Source organism: Physeter macrocephalus, chromosome 6, assembly GCF_002837175.3.
Source record: "Physeter macrocephalus isolate SW-GA chromosome 6, ASM283717v5, whole genome shotgun sequence".
NCBI classification, from domain to species: Eukaryota; Metazoa; Chordata; class Mammalia; order Artiodactyla; family Physeteridae; genus Physeter; species Physeter macrocephalus.
In genome coordinates, this window is record NC_041219.1 from 11399520 (window position 1) to 11417532 (window position 18013).

The 18013-nt window shown below is 43.3% G+C and overlaps 1 protein-coding gene and 1 pseudogene across 1 annotated transcript; one reads left to right on the forward strand and one right to left on the reverse strand.

Annotated features, from left to right (window-relative positions):
• Positions 1-13: 13 nt before the first annotated feature.
• On the reverse strand, positions 14-5583 carry PHLDA1 (pleckstrin homology like domain family A member 1). The gene is made up of 2 exons (XM_007125813.4): positions 4433-5583; positions 14-3994 (listed from the first exon to the last, which is right to left on the reverse strand). Exon 1 carries the CDS (start codon positions 5566-5568, stop codon positions 4459-4461), a length of 1110 nt encoding a protein of 369 aa, XP_007125875.1. The 5' UTR covers positions 5569-5583; the 3' UTR covers positions 14-3994; positions 4433-4458.
• Positions 5584-13262: 7679 nt separating this feature from the next.
• Positions 13263-17199, forward strand: LOC102989629 (40S ribosomal protein S15-like; annotated as a pseudogene).
• The last annotated feature ends 814 nt before the right edge of the window (positions 17200-18013 follow it).

Genomic DNA, 18013 nt, shown 5'->3' on the forward strand with positions numbered 1-18013 from the left:
GCGGCATGTGGGACCTTCCCGGACCGGGGCACGAACCCGTGTCCCCTGCATCGGCAGGCGGACTCTCAACCACTGCGCCACCAGGGAAGCCCAGAACAGGTAGTTTTTATGCAGCTGCTTCTAATGGTCCAGGGCCCTTCTGCTTCCTTCATTAGACAATAATGCCCTTTCTAGGAAACCCTGTTGGATCCTTTACTCCATTTGGCAGATGGAGTCCTGCCAACAAAGTCACAGATCACTTTGTCATCCAATCTGATGTAAATCTAGAACGGCTGTTCGGCACCGCAGATCAAAATTCACCCTTTAAACTGTGTCAAGAATTTAGAAAATAGTTCTTAAAAACCCATCCAACCCAATTCCACAATTAATAATATATCTTAGGTTGTTTTAGGTAAACAGGTGTATTTCTCTTGAAAGAATCACTGATGGATTCATCGAGCTCTATAATTCCCAAATTTAAATTTTATTCTACTGAGGGCATTTTACTGGTAAAGCAAAAACGAATTAGTTTGACATTTACAAAAAAAAAAAGAGGAAAACGAAGGTTCACAGGCCCATCGTCATCCTACAAAGCTCTATTTTCTATGAGATTGCTCCAGTTGCATTCAAGTCTTAGATCCCTCTTGTAAACCTGCCACTGAACATGACACTGTAAACACTTGGAGCCAAGCTAAAAGCAAGTCACTCTCCCTGGGGACAGAAAACAAGTGATGTGTTTGAACCCACACACTGGCAACAACTCATATAGTGTCAGACTTAAGAGTCTTTAAGAGAAATAGTGTTTAGAATATGAGAGCAATACAGCGTTAAAATTGGCCTCTCAGCTTAAGCCAGACTTCCTAACGGTGCTAACGTGTTAAGAGGAACTCTTTTAAGCAACAACTGGGCTTCGTTTTTTTTTTTTAACCTCCATTGAAAAAAATACGTGAAATGAAGTTTTAAAGTTGGTTTGATTTCTACGTGATGAGAGAATCCCCCTTCCTCTATGAGGGAAATGTTCATTTTGAAAGGGCCCTTTATAGCCATTTGCTCTCTGACCTCGGCACTCCCCGCAGGGCATATACAGATCCATGTGGATCTCCACTAAGAAAGTATGTCCAAGGAACTCCGTCATGATGCATAGCCGGTCCCAGTGGTAGCTGTCCTCAGGGAATGGCATGAGAGCAAGTAAAGAAGGAAGCAGTGTGTGTGAGGCCAGAGAAATCACCCTCCTGGGTGCTGGGGAGTTAGACATTTTTTCCTTCTTTCATTTGTCCCAACAGATAGTCACTGAACTCACTGTGTAAGAGGCTTGGTGCCAACACAAGTTCAAAGACAAAAAGTTCAGTTTCCAGATGGGACATTCCTTTTAATTTTCCAACTTTTTACATTTTATGTTTATTTAAGGGGTGGGTTTTCTACTGGACCTGTCCTCTCCTTCTTCCTTTTCTTGGGTTGAAAGAAGAATCACCTTTCTCCATGAAGGTGATTTGTCAGGCCTCAGAATACCCTAGGTGGTTTGTATCATTTTCTTACAGGTAAAATAGAGCCACCAACACATTAAATGATTTGCATTTGTATTTTGTTTTGCTGAGTATTGTTAAGTATGCTCGTTTTTGTTGTTGTGCTGGAAAAATTATTAAGCCATAATAAGTGTTAAATTTTTTAAAAACCCATCCTACTCCTCTCCTTTCTAATTTCTGAGGTTTCACAGTTAAATGCTAAGAGGGGTTCAGACTAGACAGTCACTAAGAGGGTCAACTCAATATAAATATGACAGCAGAGCCAGGACTAAGGGCTGTGGAAAGATAATACAAGGAACCATGATTCCGGTGGCCACATTACAAACCAGAGCCATTGTGAGAAAGAAAAAAATTCTAGCAGCCACGAGGGAGCCTGGGCATACTTCTTTTTGACAACACTACCTAGCCGGTATGTAAGCTAACAACATACAAGTGCCTTTAAAAGCCTACAAGAATCTTAATTTTAAAAGTATTTGGTATGGATTTTAATTTTTTTACAGCATGAGAATTTGAAAGAAAAATCCTTCCGTCTGGAAAAAAAAAAGCTGTGGTTTAATTGGGGTTACATGATCTGCATGTATTAAAATGACAGTACAATGAGGCATTATTAAAAAGCACAGCAGTGGTTCCAAAGAAATCAAAACGAACTTGACTTAAGAACTCTTGAGATCTGCTCTCTGAGAGGCCCATCATATATACATTTTTTTCACAACTGCCACTTAGCCTCTGCAAGTGGGAGTCCACTTAAATTCTGCTTGCCATTTGGTTGACTTTTATTTCCCCCACCACTTTTTGGATTTGAGTTTTGATCTCAAATTTTCATCATTTAAATATTGCACTGAGAAGTAATTTGACCTTGAAACTCCTTTTCAGATGGAGGGAGAATAAAGATATCTCTAACATGAAATTCTATTTTCATTTCTTGACTACAGAACTTAGCAGTGGCCCAATACTGACCATTCCAATTTGGAAGCTGGACAAACACTGATCAAGACTTTGCAGAAAAGATGATGGAAAACAGAGACCCGTTAGTAAAGCTAGGCAGATAGGAAGTGATTTTCAGCCGCAAGAGGATTTGGTAGCATCTATGGGCTCTTTTTAAACTTAAGTAGCATCTGCCCTTGTGGATTTTGACCATCCTTTTGATTTAACACAGAAGAGGGTTTGTTCTACCTTTAAAAGCACATGCTCTTCCCCCACCTCCCCCCACCACCCCGACAACCCCCCTGACTCCTGAACAAGTCGCTGCTAAAACAAGACTGGGGTTGTTTTCTTACTGCAAATCCAGTGTTTATCCAGTCCTTCCTTTTTCAATTTCTGAGTTTAGCTAACCTAACAACAAAACATATAACCCTTGGATTTCTCACAGAGCAATAAAAAGCAAAACAGCTGGTGTCTCTGATCAACATTATTCTCAGAAGGAAAACAAAAAGCTATGACTCCTAGTCCTTTGAGATATTTACAAACTGTATTTTAAACTATGAGATTCTAGAATATGCTTCTAGAACAAAGTAAAAGGGCCAGAAAATGTGGTTCACATCAAGTGTGCAAAGCTCTTGGAGAAGGGTAATCTCTATTGTGGATAAGAGCACAAATGTTCTCTCAAACAAGTAGAAAAATTCTTTTCCCCCACTATGTTTTTTGAAATGAAACACCTAATACATTCATACTCAGAAATCATAGAAAACTCCTTATTAAACCCTTCACACATAGATAAATCTAAGAAAGGCTTTTCCTACAGCAGACCCAGCCCTCCTTGTATATTCAGGATATGATCATCTTGCCATCAGTTGGGTTATGTTTGAAATATTTTGAATCAGCTATCATTACTACTGATTTCCTTTTAGAAAAAGCAATTCGATTTTTATAATTACACAATTCTGAACATTTAGCTTCTTTAAACTTACATTCTACACAAAATATATGTCGAAGGAAAAACAAACTCAAAAGAAAAAAAAAAGAAAGAAAACTCCACGTAGTATCACAGAGTTTAATTTCAACCACCTGGTATAACATTTAAGTGTCAGACCTTCTGGAAATGAATTCTTGATGTGTTCCCCTTCACCGCCCTTTTACTTTCTTCTTTCCCAAGATTAGAACTTACTAGGGAATAGGTTTTTGAAAATAAAGTTTCTTTTTTGGAAAATGGCCTACATTCAGAAATGTCTCAGAACAAGCATTTAAAAAAAAACTAATAAATAATCATAAATCAAAATACATTAAAATAACATTACAGTACATCATCGCTCCTAAAAGGTCCACCATACTGGAAGATCCTCTCAAAGGTTCATAAATAAAGCCTTCTGGACTCGAAATCATTTCCTGCATTGTGATTAAGAGTATGCAGAAAAACTAAGAGGAGGAATCGCCAAGTTATCGGTTGGATTCTGTCCAAACTACTTGGTCTGGTGCGGGCGGGGCGACTGTTTTGTTTTCGATCCAAGTGAAGACAATAGAAAGGTGCTCGTCTCACTTCCTCAAGTCCTCACAACCTGGAAAGAAATGACACGGATTGAAGTGGCTCGGACTCCTACAAGCCCCAGTTCTCTTCGGGCCTGTCCCGTGGACAAAGCGAGCTCAGAAGGACACCGGGGTCGCTCCCTCGAGTCCCCAGACACACTCAAGTGGCGCTGGTGACAAGGAGAGAAGCTGCGGCGTCGCTGGGGAGCGCACCAGTGAACACGCGTGGGTGAGCGTAGGCGGGCGGGCGATCAGGAGAACTTCCTGCCCTGCCCGAACCCCGCACCCTCCCCTCTCTGCCCCGCCTCTCCCGGCTCCAGCTTGTTCCCTTCTTTCCGCCCCCCAGAAACCTGCATTAATTTCTCATTTTTCCACCCAAGATCCGAACCGGGGAAAAGGCTTCCTACTGCTACCACCCACAGCCCCACTCCTCGGAACCTCCCTCGGGAGCCGAGCTGCCAGGACCATACCTCGTCTGGCCCGGGTGCTGCCCTCTTCAGGCAGAGTTGGAGGTGCTACGGAGAAGCCGGTGGCCGTGCGGCTGCGAGAGCGGTAGTGGGTGCGGGTGCGGATGTGGGTGCGAACGCAAGTGCGGATGCGGATACGGATGGAGCGGCTGCGGCTGCGGCTGCGGCTGCGGCTGGGGCTTGGGTTGTGGCTGCGGTTGCGGCGGGGCCTGGGGGTGGGACTGGGGCTGAAGCTGCGGCTGCGGCGGCGGCGGCTGGACCAGGTGCTGCTGCTTCTGCCGCGTGGACTTGACCGCCAGGATGGCCTGACGATTCTTGTACTGCACCATCTGCAGCGTGATCTCCGCGTTCCAGCCCTGGTCCTGCGGGCACCGAAAGTCGATTTCCTTGCCCTCGGCCATCACCACAGTGAAGTACATATACTTGCCTTTGCGCTCCACGCAGTCCACGGTCTTCATGTTGGAAAAGTGCAATTCCTTCAGCTTGACGGGCGGCTCGAGGCTGCCCACAGCGGGGCCTCCGGGTTGGGATGGCTCGACCGGCCCCTGCCCGGGCTGCTGCTGCTGGTGTTGCAGCTGTTTGGGCGGGATGAGCAGCAGCCCCTCCTCAGTGAGGATACAGCACTTTTTCTTCCAGAGCTGCAGCAACCCGTCGCTGCGCTTCTCCAACACACCCTCCTTCAGCGCCTTGCAGCCGCTGCTCTCCAACATCCTCCCGGCATAGGGGGGGCCGCCCCTCGGCTCGGCCTCTCCTCTTCCAGCCGCCCGGGCCGCGGGGGGAAGCAGCAGCCGCGCGCCGTCCTCGCCCCAACGGCTCCCGCGGCCGCCTGCCCGGAGCGCGCAGAAGAGGCTAACGCGCAGGAAGCAGAGCGGCGGCGGCGGCGGTTCCTCGGGGTCCGGGCAGCAGGGTAGCCGCGTCCTGATCCGCCACAAGGTCCGGGAGCTGCGAGCCGCCGGGGCCCTGCCGTCCTCTTGCGAGCGCTCACTGAAGGGCTCTGGCCGGGCCCCCTCGCGGCGCTTTTGAATGGGCCATCCCCCCCACCCCCGAGTGACACCCAGCGGAAAAGGCGGCTCCTGGCGCCCGCGCCGCGGGGGAAAGCCCAGCTCCGAAAGGCACTCCGCCGCCGGCGCACGCCTCATTAACTTGGGGCCTTTCCAAAGCCGGCCGCGTCCACGCCCCCCGCGTCCCTTGCTCCGCCTCTCGCCGCCCACTCGCTTCCGCGCTCCTTCCCCGGGATGGCTGCAGGGACCCGAGCCCCGGAAACTCCTCTCCTCCGCCAGGGGCCACAGCCGAGGGCGCCCGAGCTGGCCAGCGAAGGATGCCGAGGCGCAGAGGGCGCTGAGAGGCCATCCCCAGGCGCCCCGCCTGTCCTCCCGGTGGGGCTCTCTGCTAAGAGCCTCAGAAAATGAGGATGGGGCTGCGAGGACGGGTACAGCTACCAGGCAGTGCCTGGTACGCGAAGCTGACCCTCTGCCCTCGGGAACCCAGCCCTGGGGATTCGCGCTGCCTGGGCGAGCAAGGAGCCTGGGGATGAGGCTCGCGAGTCGCGGGGTCCCGTGGAAGCGTGCCTCCCCCGGACCCTATGTAAACATCTTAGTGCACAAAGGCCGAGAGGACACGGTGTCTTTACACTCACATTCGCTTACGGTCACTAACTAGCTCTTCTTGGAGCCGAAGGGGCGATTGTTAAAGCAACAGTGCTACCGTCTGTCCCGTTTGGAAGGGGTAGAAGGGGGGACCACTTCGAATGGCGTCTCGCCTTCCTTTTCTCGAGCCAGGAGCGCAGGCACTGCCTATCTTTACTCGTGACACAAGCGCTCTAGCTTCCTTCTTGACCCATCCGTACGGCCCGCAATATCTCACAACAGTAATTCAACTCTTAACGACAAATTCAGGTAATGCCCGGTCCCAACACTTTAAGGCAGTTTAGCCTTCAAACGGCAGGCTAGCCCTCCGCGGGTCCCTCTCTTTGCAAACGCCTAACGGGTCAGATCTCTTGTAATCTCATTTATCTGTAATCTGGGGAAAGTAATGCGGTACTCGCCCCTAGCTCCCTCCTACTCCATTTAAACAATTTCTATAGAAATTCTGGGAAACAAGGCAGAATAAAGAGCCTAAGCCGAGACCAAATCTCTTGGGGGAAATGTATTAAGTAAACAGAGAACCCCAACTATGTACCGACCCTGAAAATACGAAGAATTACACAAAGAAGAAATAAATCAGGGGTGGAAAAGTCAGAGTCGGCCAAGGTAAGAGGAAAGGCTGCTACTTGAACTCAAGAAGGAAGGAGGGAGAGCTTAGCTCATCTGTAGTTTCATCAGGCTAGAACAAAGAATTCAAAAGGGAGGAACTGAGAGATGAGCTTGGAAAGCGGAGCAAGATTCAAATTCTTTGTGCGTCACGCTTAAGAAATTCCAGGTTTATCCCAAGGTAATCGAGAACAAAGGATAACTTTTAAACACAGGAGGGTCCTGACTCTTAATCTAAGGAACAATGTTTCAGCAAATGGGACAATTCCAGCACAATCCTGAGACCCACTGAATTGCACTTAGTGGGCTCTCAGGGCCTTCACATTGTTGATGGATTAGTCTTTTGAGAAAGGCAAAGTCACGTAAAGATTTCTTTACATGATTACATTTTTAAAAGGTTACATTTTTTAAAATTCTGTATACCAATTAATGACAAACACTGCACTGAACATCTCAGTTTTTCCCCTGCCTCTGCAGGACAAGTGAGCATTCCAGAGAATTTCCACATGACCAGCTGTTCATCTTTTTAACAGAATGCCATTCTTCAGCTCATTTAGAAAGGATACTTCCTTTAAATGTGTAATTCAGAGTCTCTGAGGGCAGGTGTAGTTGGGAAAGACATTTCATATGGAAAATTGATACTACACAAACTGAACTGGGTAAAACATTAAGATGTATTCTGTAAGCCCAAGCCATTTTCTTGAGAAACACAACATTTGGTGTTTCTATCCTTCTGCAGTTTATCAGGATGCAACTAATGCATTCTATCTAAGCTACTTCACAATGTCTGAACAACCAGCAGCACGATTTTCAAAAGCACTTGTTATAATTAGAGACTTTAAAACTCAGAATTTCCAGTTGGGTATTTCACGACTTAGTGACTTTGTGAACAGCTCAGAAGTAAGTATACAGTTTGCCTTCTCCAACCATAGTGCAACTGATTATTGGAAATCTCAGTGGTATAATCTAGGAATCTTGTAGATAGGTGACAACTTTGCTCTTAATTTCACCAGTCACCACCAACTCACAAAATGGCCATATTACCATTTTTAAGACAAATAAATTCGCAGAAAATGAATTACAGGAAATAACTGCCCCCCCCCCAAAAAACCCCCACAACTTCAGTTGTAGATAATGAAAACCTACAAATGTCACTTAAAAATTACTAAAGTTTAGAAAGCTAGCTAACAAGTCATTGCTTTGGTAAACAAGTCTTAAAAGGCTTAAGTCAAAGTGGATATTATGGCCGGCTGCATCAAGTTGTCTATCAGCAGCATCTGAGAGTTGATCATCTTCTGCTCTAGGGTAGTTCTTCACTGGCTTCGAGGACATCACTTAGCTTTCCTTCCACCTCCCTGGTCATTGTCTCCTCTACAGGTTCCTCCTCTTTCCAATCTTTTGAGGGACCCAAAGCTCAGCCCTTGGTTCTTTTATCTACACTCACTCCCTTGATCTCATCCAGTCTTATTATTTTCAATAAGATCTATATGCCCAAGACTCCCAAATTTATATCCAGCTGCTTGTTGCCGAAGAATAAAACAAAGACTACCAAAGTTAAAACATAATAACACCCCCAGGCAAGGGAACACATACTGGTGAAGACATGCACTGAGCAGTTCGCTAGAGGGAAAAGTCTGAGGGGATTTTCGATCATAGAAGGCAGGGTTCATAGAGCTTTTGCAAATAAAAAATAGCCTGCTGGATAGGATGGAGTCCATAGGCTTATATATGACTGGTTAAAACAAATTCCTGGGTAGAACTGGTTCAGTAAGGGTCTGAAGTCAAAGTTCATGGTTTTTTAGAGCCTTAGCTGGTTAGAATGGCTGTAATGAAAAATACCCTTCAGTTTTCATGTATTCCAGGCCACTGTTACTATAAATTGAATTTTTTTCCTTCTCCCTTTCTCTACAGTACTATTTGGGTGTCTAATAGAGAACTAGAATATATGCACTCCCAAACTTATCTCCTCACCCTGACCTGTTCTACTTACCTGCAGTCCCCCTCTCAGTTGATGGCAATTCTATCTGTAGTTGCTCAGGCCAAAACCCTTGCAGCAGTACTGCCCTTAAAACAAGCCAAAAGGAGCCCTGTGCTTTGAAGAGCCAGTACTACATGCCTATCTGGAACTCACACTTGCTCTAGACTATACTCCAGGTACCCATTCCAAAGACCCTGCTTAAATGACCTCGGCTATTTCAAAGTATTACATGACCATTGTGTGCACTGGTGTGTAAGGTAGGTGGACAGATTTTGAACATGCAGGCTAGGAATGTCCACACACACGTGCAGGAGGCCCCTTGCCATACAATTCAGAGGCAGGGATGGGAAGAGAAGGAAAGTGGGACACAGGCAGAGGATCAGCTTCCTCACAAGGAAGCTTCTGGCACAGGAGTTTTAAGGATCTGAATTTCAAACCTGGACCTCCAGGTACTTGTGAAGGTGTATTTGGCAGGATAGTAGTGTGGGACATATCTTCATTGAACAAAACTTTACAATATTTAATCACTAGCGTCTCCATTGCACTCCTACCCCAGGACGACAAATGTTTATTAGAAGCATGCCTGCCTTGCAAAAATCCTTTACTTGCTTTCCAGCACCCAATCAACAAATTGAGTCAAGAAATCCCATCGGTTATGCCTTCAAACCACATCTATATTCTGTCCATTTCCCTCCACTTCATCACCACCCTGATCATCTCTCCCCCGAAATACTGCCATGGCCTCGGAACTTTGCCTCCCTGATTCTACCCTTGTTGTCTTATCATCTACATTATAATCTAAGACATCCCAATCACTTTCTTCAAGTCTTTGCTCAAATGTCATCTCAATGAGGGCTTTGCTAATCACTCTAAAACTGCAACCACCCAATTTCCCTTAATTTTTCCCATAGCATGTGTTACCTCCTAACATAACTGAATAATTTATAATGCCTATTGCTTATTTCTGTTCCCATTCCTAGAAAACGTCAGTTCTTCCAAGAGGTCAAAGATCATTGTTTTGATGTGTCCCAGTCACCTAATACATTTCTAGGCACACAGGAGGAGCTCAACATATGTAGAAATTTTAAGTTGACTCAAAAGCCCACATCTGTCATAAAAAGAAAATCAATGTCTTCAAATGCTTGACAGATTTTTCATAATGCATCCTACTTCTTAAAGTTTTCAAACTGTAACAAGAATTTATGAAGACTTCTAAAACTTGCCATACCAATACATGTATTTGGTAATAGTTTTTTTTTTTTTAAATAAGTTTATTTACTTTATTTTTGGCTGCATTGGGTCCTTGTTGCCGCAGTGCGCGGGCCTCCCACTGAGGTGGCTTCTCCCGTTGCGAGCATGGGCTCTATGAGCACGGGTTTCAGCAGCCGTGGCACTAGGGGCTCAGTAGTTGTGGCTTGCAGGCTCCAGAGTGCAAGCTCAGCAGCTGTGGCACACGGGCCCAGCTGCTCCGAGACATGTGGGATCTTCCCAGACCAGGGCTCAAACCCACGTCCCCTGCATTGGCAGGCGGATTCCCAACCACTGCACCACCAGGGAAGCCCTGGTGATAGTTTTAAAAAATTGAATTAACAACTATACATGCTAGGCCTCTCTCAACTTTAAATGCTACTATAGTCTATAAATGTTATCTAAAATACGTCCTACAAACCTTTCTTTTCCTGAGCAGCATGCAGCTTAATATTGAGAAGTATTTATACATCATCCTATTGCTTGCTAGTAAGAGTAACCAAAAAAAAAGATAAGAAACAACAGTAATGGAACTGAATTGATAGCATTTTCTCTTAGTTGGCAGATACCTCCTTAGAAGTTCATTAATACTGGCTTAAAGACATTTAACATAAGTTAGAAAGTTATAAAGTGTTTACTTTCATTTACAACTTGATTACAAGATTATAAAACTTTTAATCTATAAACTTCCTAATTTGCAATATAAAGTAGAAACTCATGAACAATATCATTATTAAAGATTTGGATAAAGTTCAAATGTCTTTTAAGAAATAGTTAAAAGCCAAGTAATCATGAAAATACAAGTCAGGTCACCTTCATTAGTGCATAAAGGCCTGCATTCAGACTGCAATTTAGACTTCTTAGCCATTCATCTCTTCATTTTAAAAAATTCTATTCAGTAAAAATATTTTATAAAGATTCTTATTTCCAAAATGCTGAGTTGAAAAGGTTAACAACTCTTCAACTGAATACAGAACTGTTTTTCTTCACAGATGCATGCCTCTAGCTGCCGTCCTTTTCGCCTAAAGCTGATGAACTGTGCCTCCTAGTGACCAATTTGTATAACACAGCTTAGAGCAATTGAGAATTGTGAAGTGTTCAAAACACGGCTATTACAACCCGTTTACTGATCAAGTACTGTCAGCTGTCTCTGTCCTTTCTATTGTGCCAACAGCCTAATTTTAGGTTCTCATTTCTCTCATTCACGCTCTTGTAATAGCCCAACCACTCGAATCCACACTAATACACTGCACTGCTACCACTTCCATTCCTAAATGATAGAAAATTTTCCATCTCCTCCTATTCATATGAGAGAACATCCCAACTCCTTACTCTAGCATGAAAAGCCCTCCACAGAAATGTAAAGCCCTACCTGCCCTTACAATTTAGACTCTCCTTCCACTCAACCCTAAGTGAGCTTGTCACTTATCTACTTTGTGCTCTTTTTGCTTTTCCTAATCCTCAGTGACATTTGAGCAGGCAACACTGTACTGATACTCTGACTTCTGGGTCTTCAGGGATGCCAGCAGAGAAGCACCAGGTACTTCAGTGACTGACAGTGGAAGCACTGGTAAGCTTGTTTGCAGCTTTACTTTGAGCATTGCCCTGGCAGATTAGCATCCAAGCCTCTGCCTTCCAGTAAGAGCCCATAAACACCTAATATCCTAAATCTACTTCTACTCAAACTAGGTAAATGCTCCTGTTGCTTGCAACTCAAATATCTGACGGATAGCCAGTGGGCAAATCTCTCCTTTTAAGGGACTAGAATACATGGGGAAACTCCCTCTTCTGCAGTCTTCTTTTACAACATAGCACAGTCTGAGAACAGACTTCAGTTTGATCATTATTGATACCTGCAAAAAAATGAATAAATCAGTAAATAAGCAAAGGCCTTTTTTAGGTGGTAGAGGAGGAAAAGTAAAAGCAGTGAGTATAGAGAATTCCTTCCAAAAATTCAAGGATACAGGAAAACAGGTGGTATGATAAACTTGCTTGGGTGCTGCTGTAAATGGCAAGGTTACTTTAGAAGAGGAACTCAGGTTTTCAAAGACCAAGATTGCAGGGTGGAGGGTGCATCACAGATGACAGCTGACAGAGAACCAAGGAGCAAAAGAGATGGAATAAAAGAATTCTGTGGGGTGGCCAAGCCCAGAAAGATGGAGGAACACTTTTTACCAAAGATAGAACCCAGGAAATCTTTTTATGGCAAGCTTCCACACTGCCACTAAACCTATCAGGAAAAGCAAGGCCCCAGGCTAGAGGCAACAACAAAATTGCCACACAACCCATGACTACAAACTATTTAACAATCAGCATCCTTTAACAGATCAGAAACTGCAACATTTAGCAGTTCTTGTTTCTAATGAGATTCTATTTACACTTTTGCTTAAGTCATTGTCTCAACTTCACTTGGGTACGCAGGGGTTCTGGGAAAGATTATCATGTAAGACAAAGTGAAAAACCCGGAAGATGGATAAGACTCCAGTCAGAACTCATCTTCAGGTTGTATTCCTAAATCACCTTTCTGGAACTGGTTTACTTATTTCTGAAATGCAGCTGTTTGCCTCCTGTTTTCCAGGATATCCTAAATCCTTTTCTAAGCCTGAAGGTCTTCAGCATGCATGGCTGATGTGGCTGTGATGCCAGCCTTTGCTCTACCCAGGGTCTACTATATCATGCAGCCCCCCTTTTGTGCTGAAAGTACAAATCGTAAGCCCATCTCTAAAGACGGTTGGATGCCAGGAGTCTTTTGCCTCCTTCAGCCCCACCTGCTGCCTAAAAGCTGCAAATAATGGGTAAGAGTGGCAGCAGCCGTTTCAAACAATAAAGCAACTTTAAAGGTGGAAGCCATATGTCAAGGAAAACAAATCAGAGGACGAAGCTCTCAGAGCAGGTGGGAGCGCTGACGAGAGGCCAAAACAGCTGACATCAAACACTGACTCCAACAGAGATCAGCTGGGCAGCCCTGTTATTTACCTTTTACCCTTACATGTCGAGACGGAAGAATTACCATTTTCAAACAAGTATTAAGATTAAATAAAACATTATTTCTATTACCTTAAATGGCTGAATACACATTTGGGTGGTTTTTTTTAATGCTGATTAAGATTTATAATGCAAAGTCCCACCTAGTCTGAAATACAAACAGTAGAGCAATGAAGCTTTCTTCTGAACCCCAAACTAGGTAATATACCCAACCTTTGAAAAGAAATATGTACTTAATGGTCATCGTATACTTACCACTTAAGGTTCTTTTACTAATCAAGCTTGACATTTTAATGATTAGACCGAGCTAAGTATGTGTACATTTCGTAATCTCAATTGTCCAGATAAATTCAAATGATAAGATTCCAGTATGATAACGTAAAACATTCTTTCTCCATAAACAGGCATACAATATATAATTTAACCTTTCCTGATGTTTCATTTTGGGAAACTATTGTAGGTTTTGTTTTATCAATACTATTACAGCCAACTGTATTTTCCAAAGACAAACTGTGGCCACTACAAGATTCCAGTTCCTCTCACCTTCCCCAAACTTTATCATTCCTCCAGCAAGATGTAGAGTCCTCTCCCATTAAACCCTGGTGGGTTTGACTATAACCAATAGAGTACAGAAGTGATGACTTCCCAGTAGGATAAAACTTTGCCTAATTCTTGGAACCCAGCCACCATGCTGTGAAACAAAGTCTAGGTATAGAGTTCTAGCCACAACCCAGCTGAAGTCCCATCCAGCACTGACCACCTGTGTATGAAGAGCCTTCAGATGATTCTAGTCCCCCATCCTTCAAAGCTGCCCCTGATGCTCAGTAGAGCAGAAATGAACTACCCAAGCACAGTCAGCAAAAATAAATCTTGTTGATGCTTTAAGTTTGGGGAGTGGCTTTTTTATGCAATATTAGGTAACTGCAACAACTGATTCAACTCTCCACATTCTCATAGCCCCAGAGTTCACAGAACAATATACCCGGTCCAGTTTTGTGGTTTTATTGGTTTTCCCCAAATAAGCAACTCAGCATGCAGAAATGTGACAACTACAAAGGATCTTGGAGCATCTCGGTTGACTTAGGAGACTGAACTAATGAGAATCAGTCACTTGTAACGTGGCCCCATACAGTATTATGGCTGGTAAATTGGAAGGAGTCCAGATAAACCCTACTCCATCTACGCATTGGCTGTATAAAAATGTCCTGTACAGCTACCATCTTCCTGGCTCCACAATGGAAATCAGAGAATCCAGCAGTGAACAAGCATTCCTAGAGTCCTTCTTGAACTGGCAAAACCAGTTCAGAACTAAAGAACCCCAAAAAAGTACGTGTTAATTCAATGAAAAAGAGACTGTTGAGCTAATAAGGTATGTGCACAAAAGACCCAGGAGAAGGAAGTGAAAGAAAAGACAGCCAAGCATAACTGAAACGGTACAAATGTAGGTTACACAGGGCAGGTTGCAGATGTGCAAGTTGCTCTAAAGGTTCTAGGTCCACTCACTAAGCCAACTCAACAGCAAAAAGACAACTAGCCTAATCCAGGTCTAAACCCACATCTGGCCTGAAGACTGACACGTCTCACTGTCCACCCCTAGACGGCCCACCCACAATGTCCAGGGATCCAGGTTAATAAATGTTTGGGATGGAAAGGGATGGGCTAAGTAATGACAACTTGGAAGTTTTGGAGCATGAGGTATCTAAATACAGTCAAACTTCATTTAGTTTTACCCTAGATGATTTCTGGATTTCACAAAAGGAAATAAATCAGCATTTTTTTAAATGAAATCAGCTTTTAAAGACTGATTTTAGGTAAGGGGGATCAATTCTTCTTTTCTTCTATTTTTTCTTATCTCTTTATAAAAAAACATCAAAAACCTTCAAAATAGGGGCATAGGTTTCTATTTTTTATCCAGTTTTAGTCTCAGGGTTCTTTTGTACACCAAGTAGGGACAACTCTTAGCCAGGAACCATTTTGCCTTTAGAATCAACAACAAAAACAGAACAAAAAAACCACAACTAATTCTGAAATTAACTGCCAGAATCTATTATAAAAGGTGAGTCCAACCACAAATTCTAGGTTTTATGTTTAGGAAGCATGTTTACTAATTGCTCATTATATACATCAGGTTCTAAGTACTCCTGAACTACTTCAAGAACTAATGTGTTCTCTCATCAGTGCCCACTACCATCTTTCACAAGACATCAAAATAATGAAGCTAAAAGAACAAGTGGTAGATGAACTCCAAAGCTTGTATTTAACCATTCTACTATCCAATGTATCAACTATTTTATTCCCATATTCATTAAAAACAGATGGTAAGGGTCATTTCTTTAGGGCTGCCAAAGTTTCAGTCTAAAATCTTTTCCACTTTTATTCATGGTATCTTATTCCTATAGAGCAACCTCACCTACAATTCCAAGCTGGATCAGCTACTACTAACCCCACCTGTTTAAAGGTAGTTACAAATATGTACTGGGGTAAGGCTAGAAAAAAAATCCTATTGTGTTGGATTAACTTTGAAATATTCACTGTGTACTCAGTTTTTAATTATATTTCCTAAGTCTGTCACCTGAAAAGACCTAGAAATAATAACATCCCAAGAACAAGCAAACCCATCACCCTAGACTTGACGTCTAAGTACCACTCCCCATTAAAGGGAACCAGGGATCCTTGGGGAAATAGCCAGTTTCAGAGCTGGTACAAAAAAGCCTAAGATGATCCCAGAAAATCTTTCTGAGCTATAAAGTATGCAAGAGCTCAAATGATGCAGGACACACTAAAAGCACACAGGAACCAATTTTAAAAGGATACCATTGATCAAATCTGAGATGACTGAAGCATCAAAATGAACTATGATTACACAGTAAAATTTCCTGATTTTGATTAATCATACTGTGATTCGGTAAGAATGTCTTCCTACTGAAAAAATACAGCATTTAGAGGCTAAAGGGCACAATGTCTCCAACTCTGTCAAGTACTATAGAAAAAAGATATATGCATGAATATAGAATCGTGTAGCAAAAACAATAAATGGTGATTTTGAGCAAAGAATGTACAGGAATTCTTTCAACTATTGTAATTTTAGAGTTAGAGAAAAGTTGCAATATCCATAAGGGCTTCCTTGCAAAAAGCAATCTGGAATTTAAGAGGATTCATTGCAGATACCCTTGAATCTATTATTTAAAACACAAAAAAACCCAAAAACCTTCATCCCTTACTTTGACACTCTACCCTACTTTTAGACCCAGCCTCTAACCAGCCCCAATGTTCTTACCTACGAATGATTGACTCTTAGTCTTAACTATGTCTTACTTTAAAGTTATCTTCATGGAAAGGTCATCATCACTTGAAAACCCCTTTAAAAGGACTTCTACAGCTAAGCCGTCCATGGCTTCACCCCTTATGTCATCCATTCTTTCACTGCCTTGAAAGTGCCATGGATTGTCCTACTTCAGGACCCTCATGGTGTGTCTCCTCTAAAACCTTCACCTGAACTGCTCTCTGCTCGGAGGCTCCATCCGTCACTACACAAATTCCAACTCATCCGTGATTTCCCAGCTAAAAGCTCTTATGTAAGATTTGAGTATTCTGGCAGAAACTTTTACCACTCCATTAAAGTTTCTAAGCAACAACTGCTTAACTTCATTATGAATGGAAAAATGAGTATTAATACTATGAAATCTGTCCACTTCTGGCACTTTCATTTTTCAACACATCCCCAGTTCCTTATTTTCAAACGTAAAATACATGAAGACCTAGCCTTTCTGAAGAACCGAGAAGATAGCAGAAGTGGAAAGCAGCAGCAGACCTTCCACGAGCTCACCTACTGTGGCCTGGACCTCGACCCACCGCTGGACATATCCTAGGAGCAGTTAAGGCAGCTTCAGGGCGTGCGAGGCAGTGGCGGCGGTCGCACCGCCGCCTGCGGAGGAAGCAGCACTGGCTGCCGAAGCGCCTGCGCAAGGTCAGGTATGCGGCATCGCCCAAGGAGAAGCCCGAGGTGGTCAACGCACCTGCGCAACATGATCATCCTGCCCAACATGACGGGCAGCATGGTGGGCGTCTACAACGGCAAGACCTTCAGCCAGGTGGAAATCAAGCCTGCGATGATCCGACACTACCGAGGCGAGTTCTCAATCACCTAATAACCAGCCCGTGAAGCACGGCCGGCACAGCACGGGGCTACCCACCCTTCCCGCTCCATCCACCTCAAATAGCCTGCCAGCCAATGAAGACACAGACTTCTCTTTAAAAACAAAAAACACCCACACAGATGGAGAACTAAAAAGTACTGCTTTTAACTAACATATCTCCGAGTTTCAAAATAATAAAACTCTAAGAGATCTACAAAAGCTATAAACTCTCATTTCTCAATATGAAAATTAAGCAATTTGATTAACTTATTTCCTGCTGGCAATTTATTATTTGTAAATTGTTATGCTCCGTTTCTCATTTACTTTACACTTAGTCAATACCTCAATTTTTTTAAAAACTGAAAAACAAAGTATGGTATATAACGTCAAATGGAAGAAACACAAGATAGCGCGTATACTGTATTTTTTGAAAATATAATTAACTGAATACAAATTAAGTTTTCTAATAAACATTTATCCTTAAATAAAGTAATTCTACACTCCAACAAATATGTTCCCATTTCTCTGAAGTAATTCTTAATTAATCCAAAAACTTGGCTTTTTCTCCAAGTTCTATTTTTAGCATCTGGATTTTAAAACCAGTATACAAAAATCACCACTATATAAATTAATCTCAGTTAATTTCACCATTATCATTTAGCACAGCCTCCGGACGCCCAGGCTCAGCGGCCATGGCTCACGGGCCCAGCTGCTCCGTGGCCATGTGGGATCTTCCCGGACCGGGGCGTGCACGAACCCATGTGCCCTGCATCGGCAGGCGGACTCTCAACCACTGCGCCACCAGGGAAGCCCCTACATTTACTTTTTAGCTATTAGAGACTTAGTGCTTTAAGTAGCAAACTACCTAAATTATAAACACGGATTTTCAAAACAAAATCCAGTTCACAATTACCAAGTATATATACAGTGCAGAAGATTAAAATCTACATTAGCATATGATTTCTCTTTCCTAAGGTTCCTATAAAGA

What these genes read in the sequence shown, in the direction of transcription:
- PHLDA1 (XM_007125813.4), bottom strand. Translation starts at nt 5,568, where the DNA reads ATGAGGCGTGCGCCGGCGGCGGAGTGCCTTTCGGAGCTGGGCTTTCCC.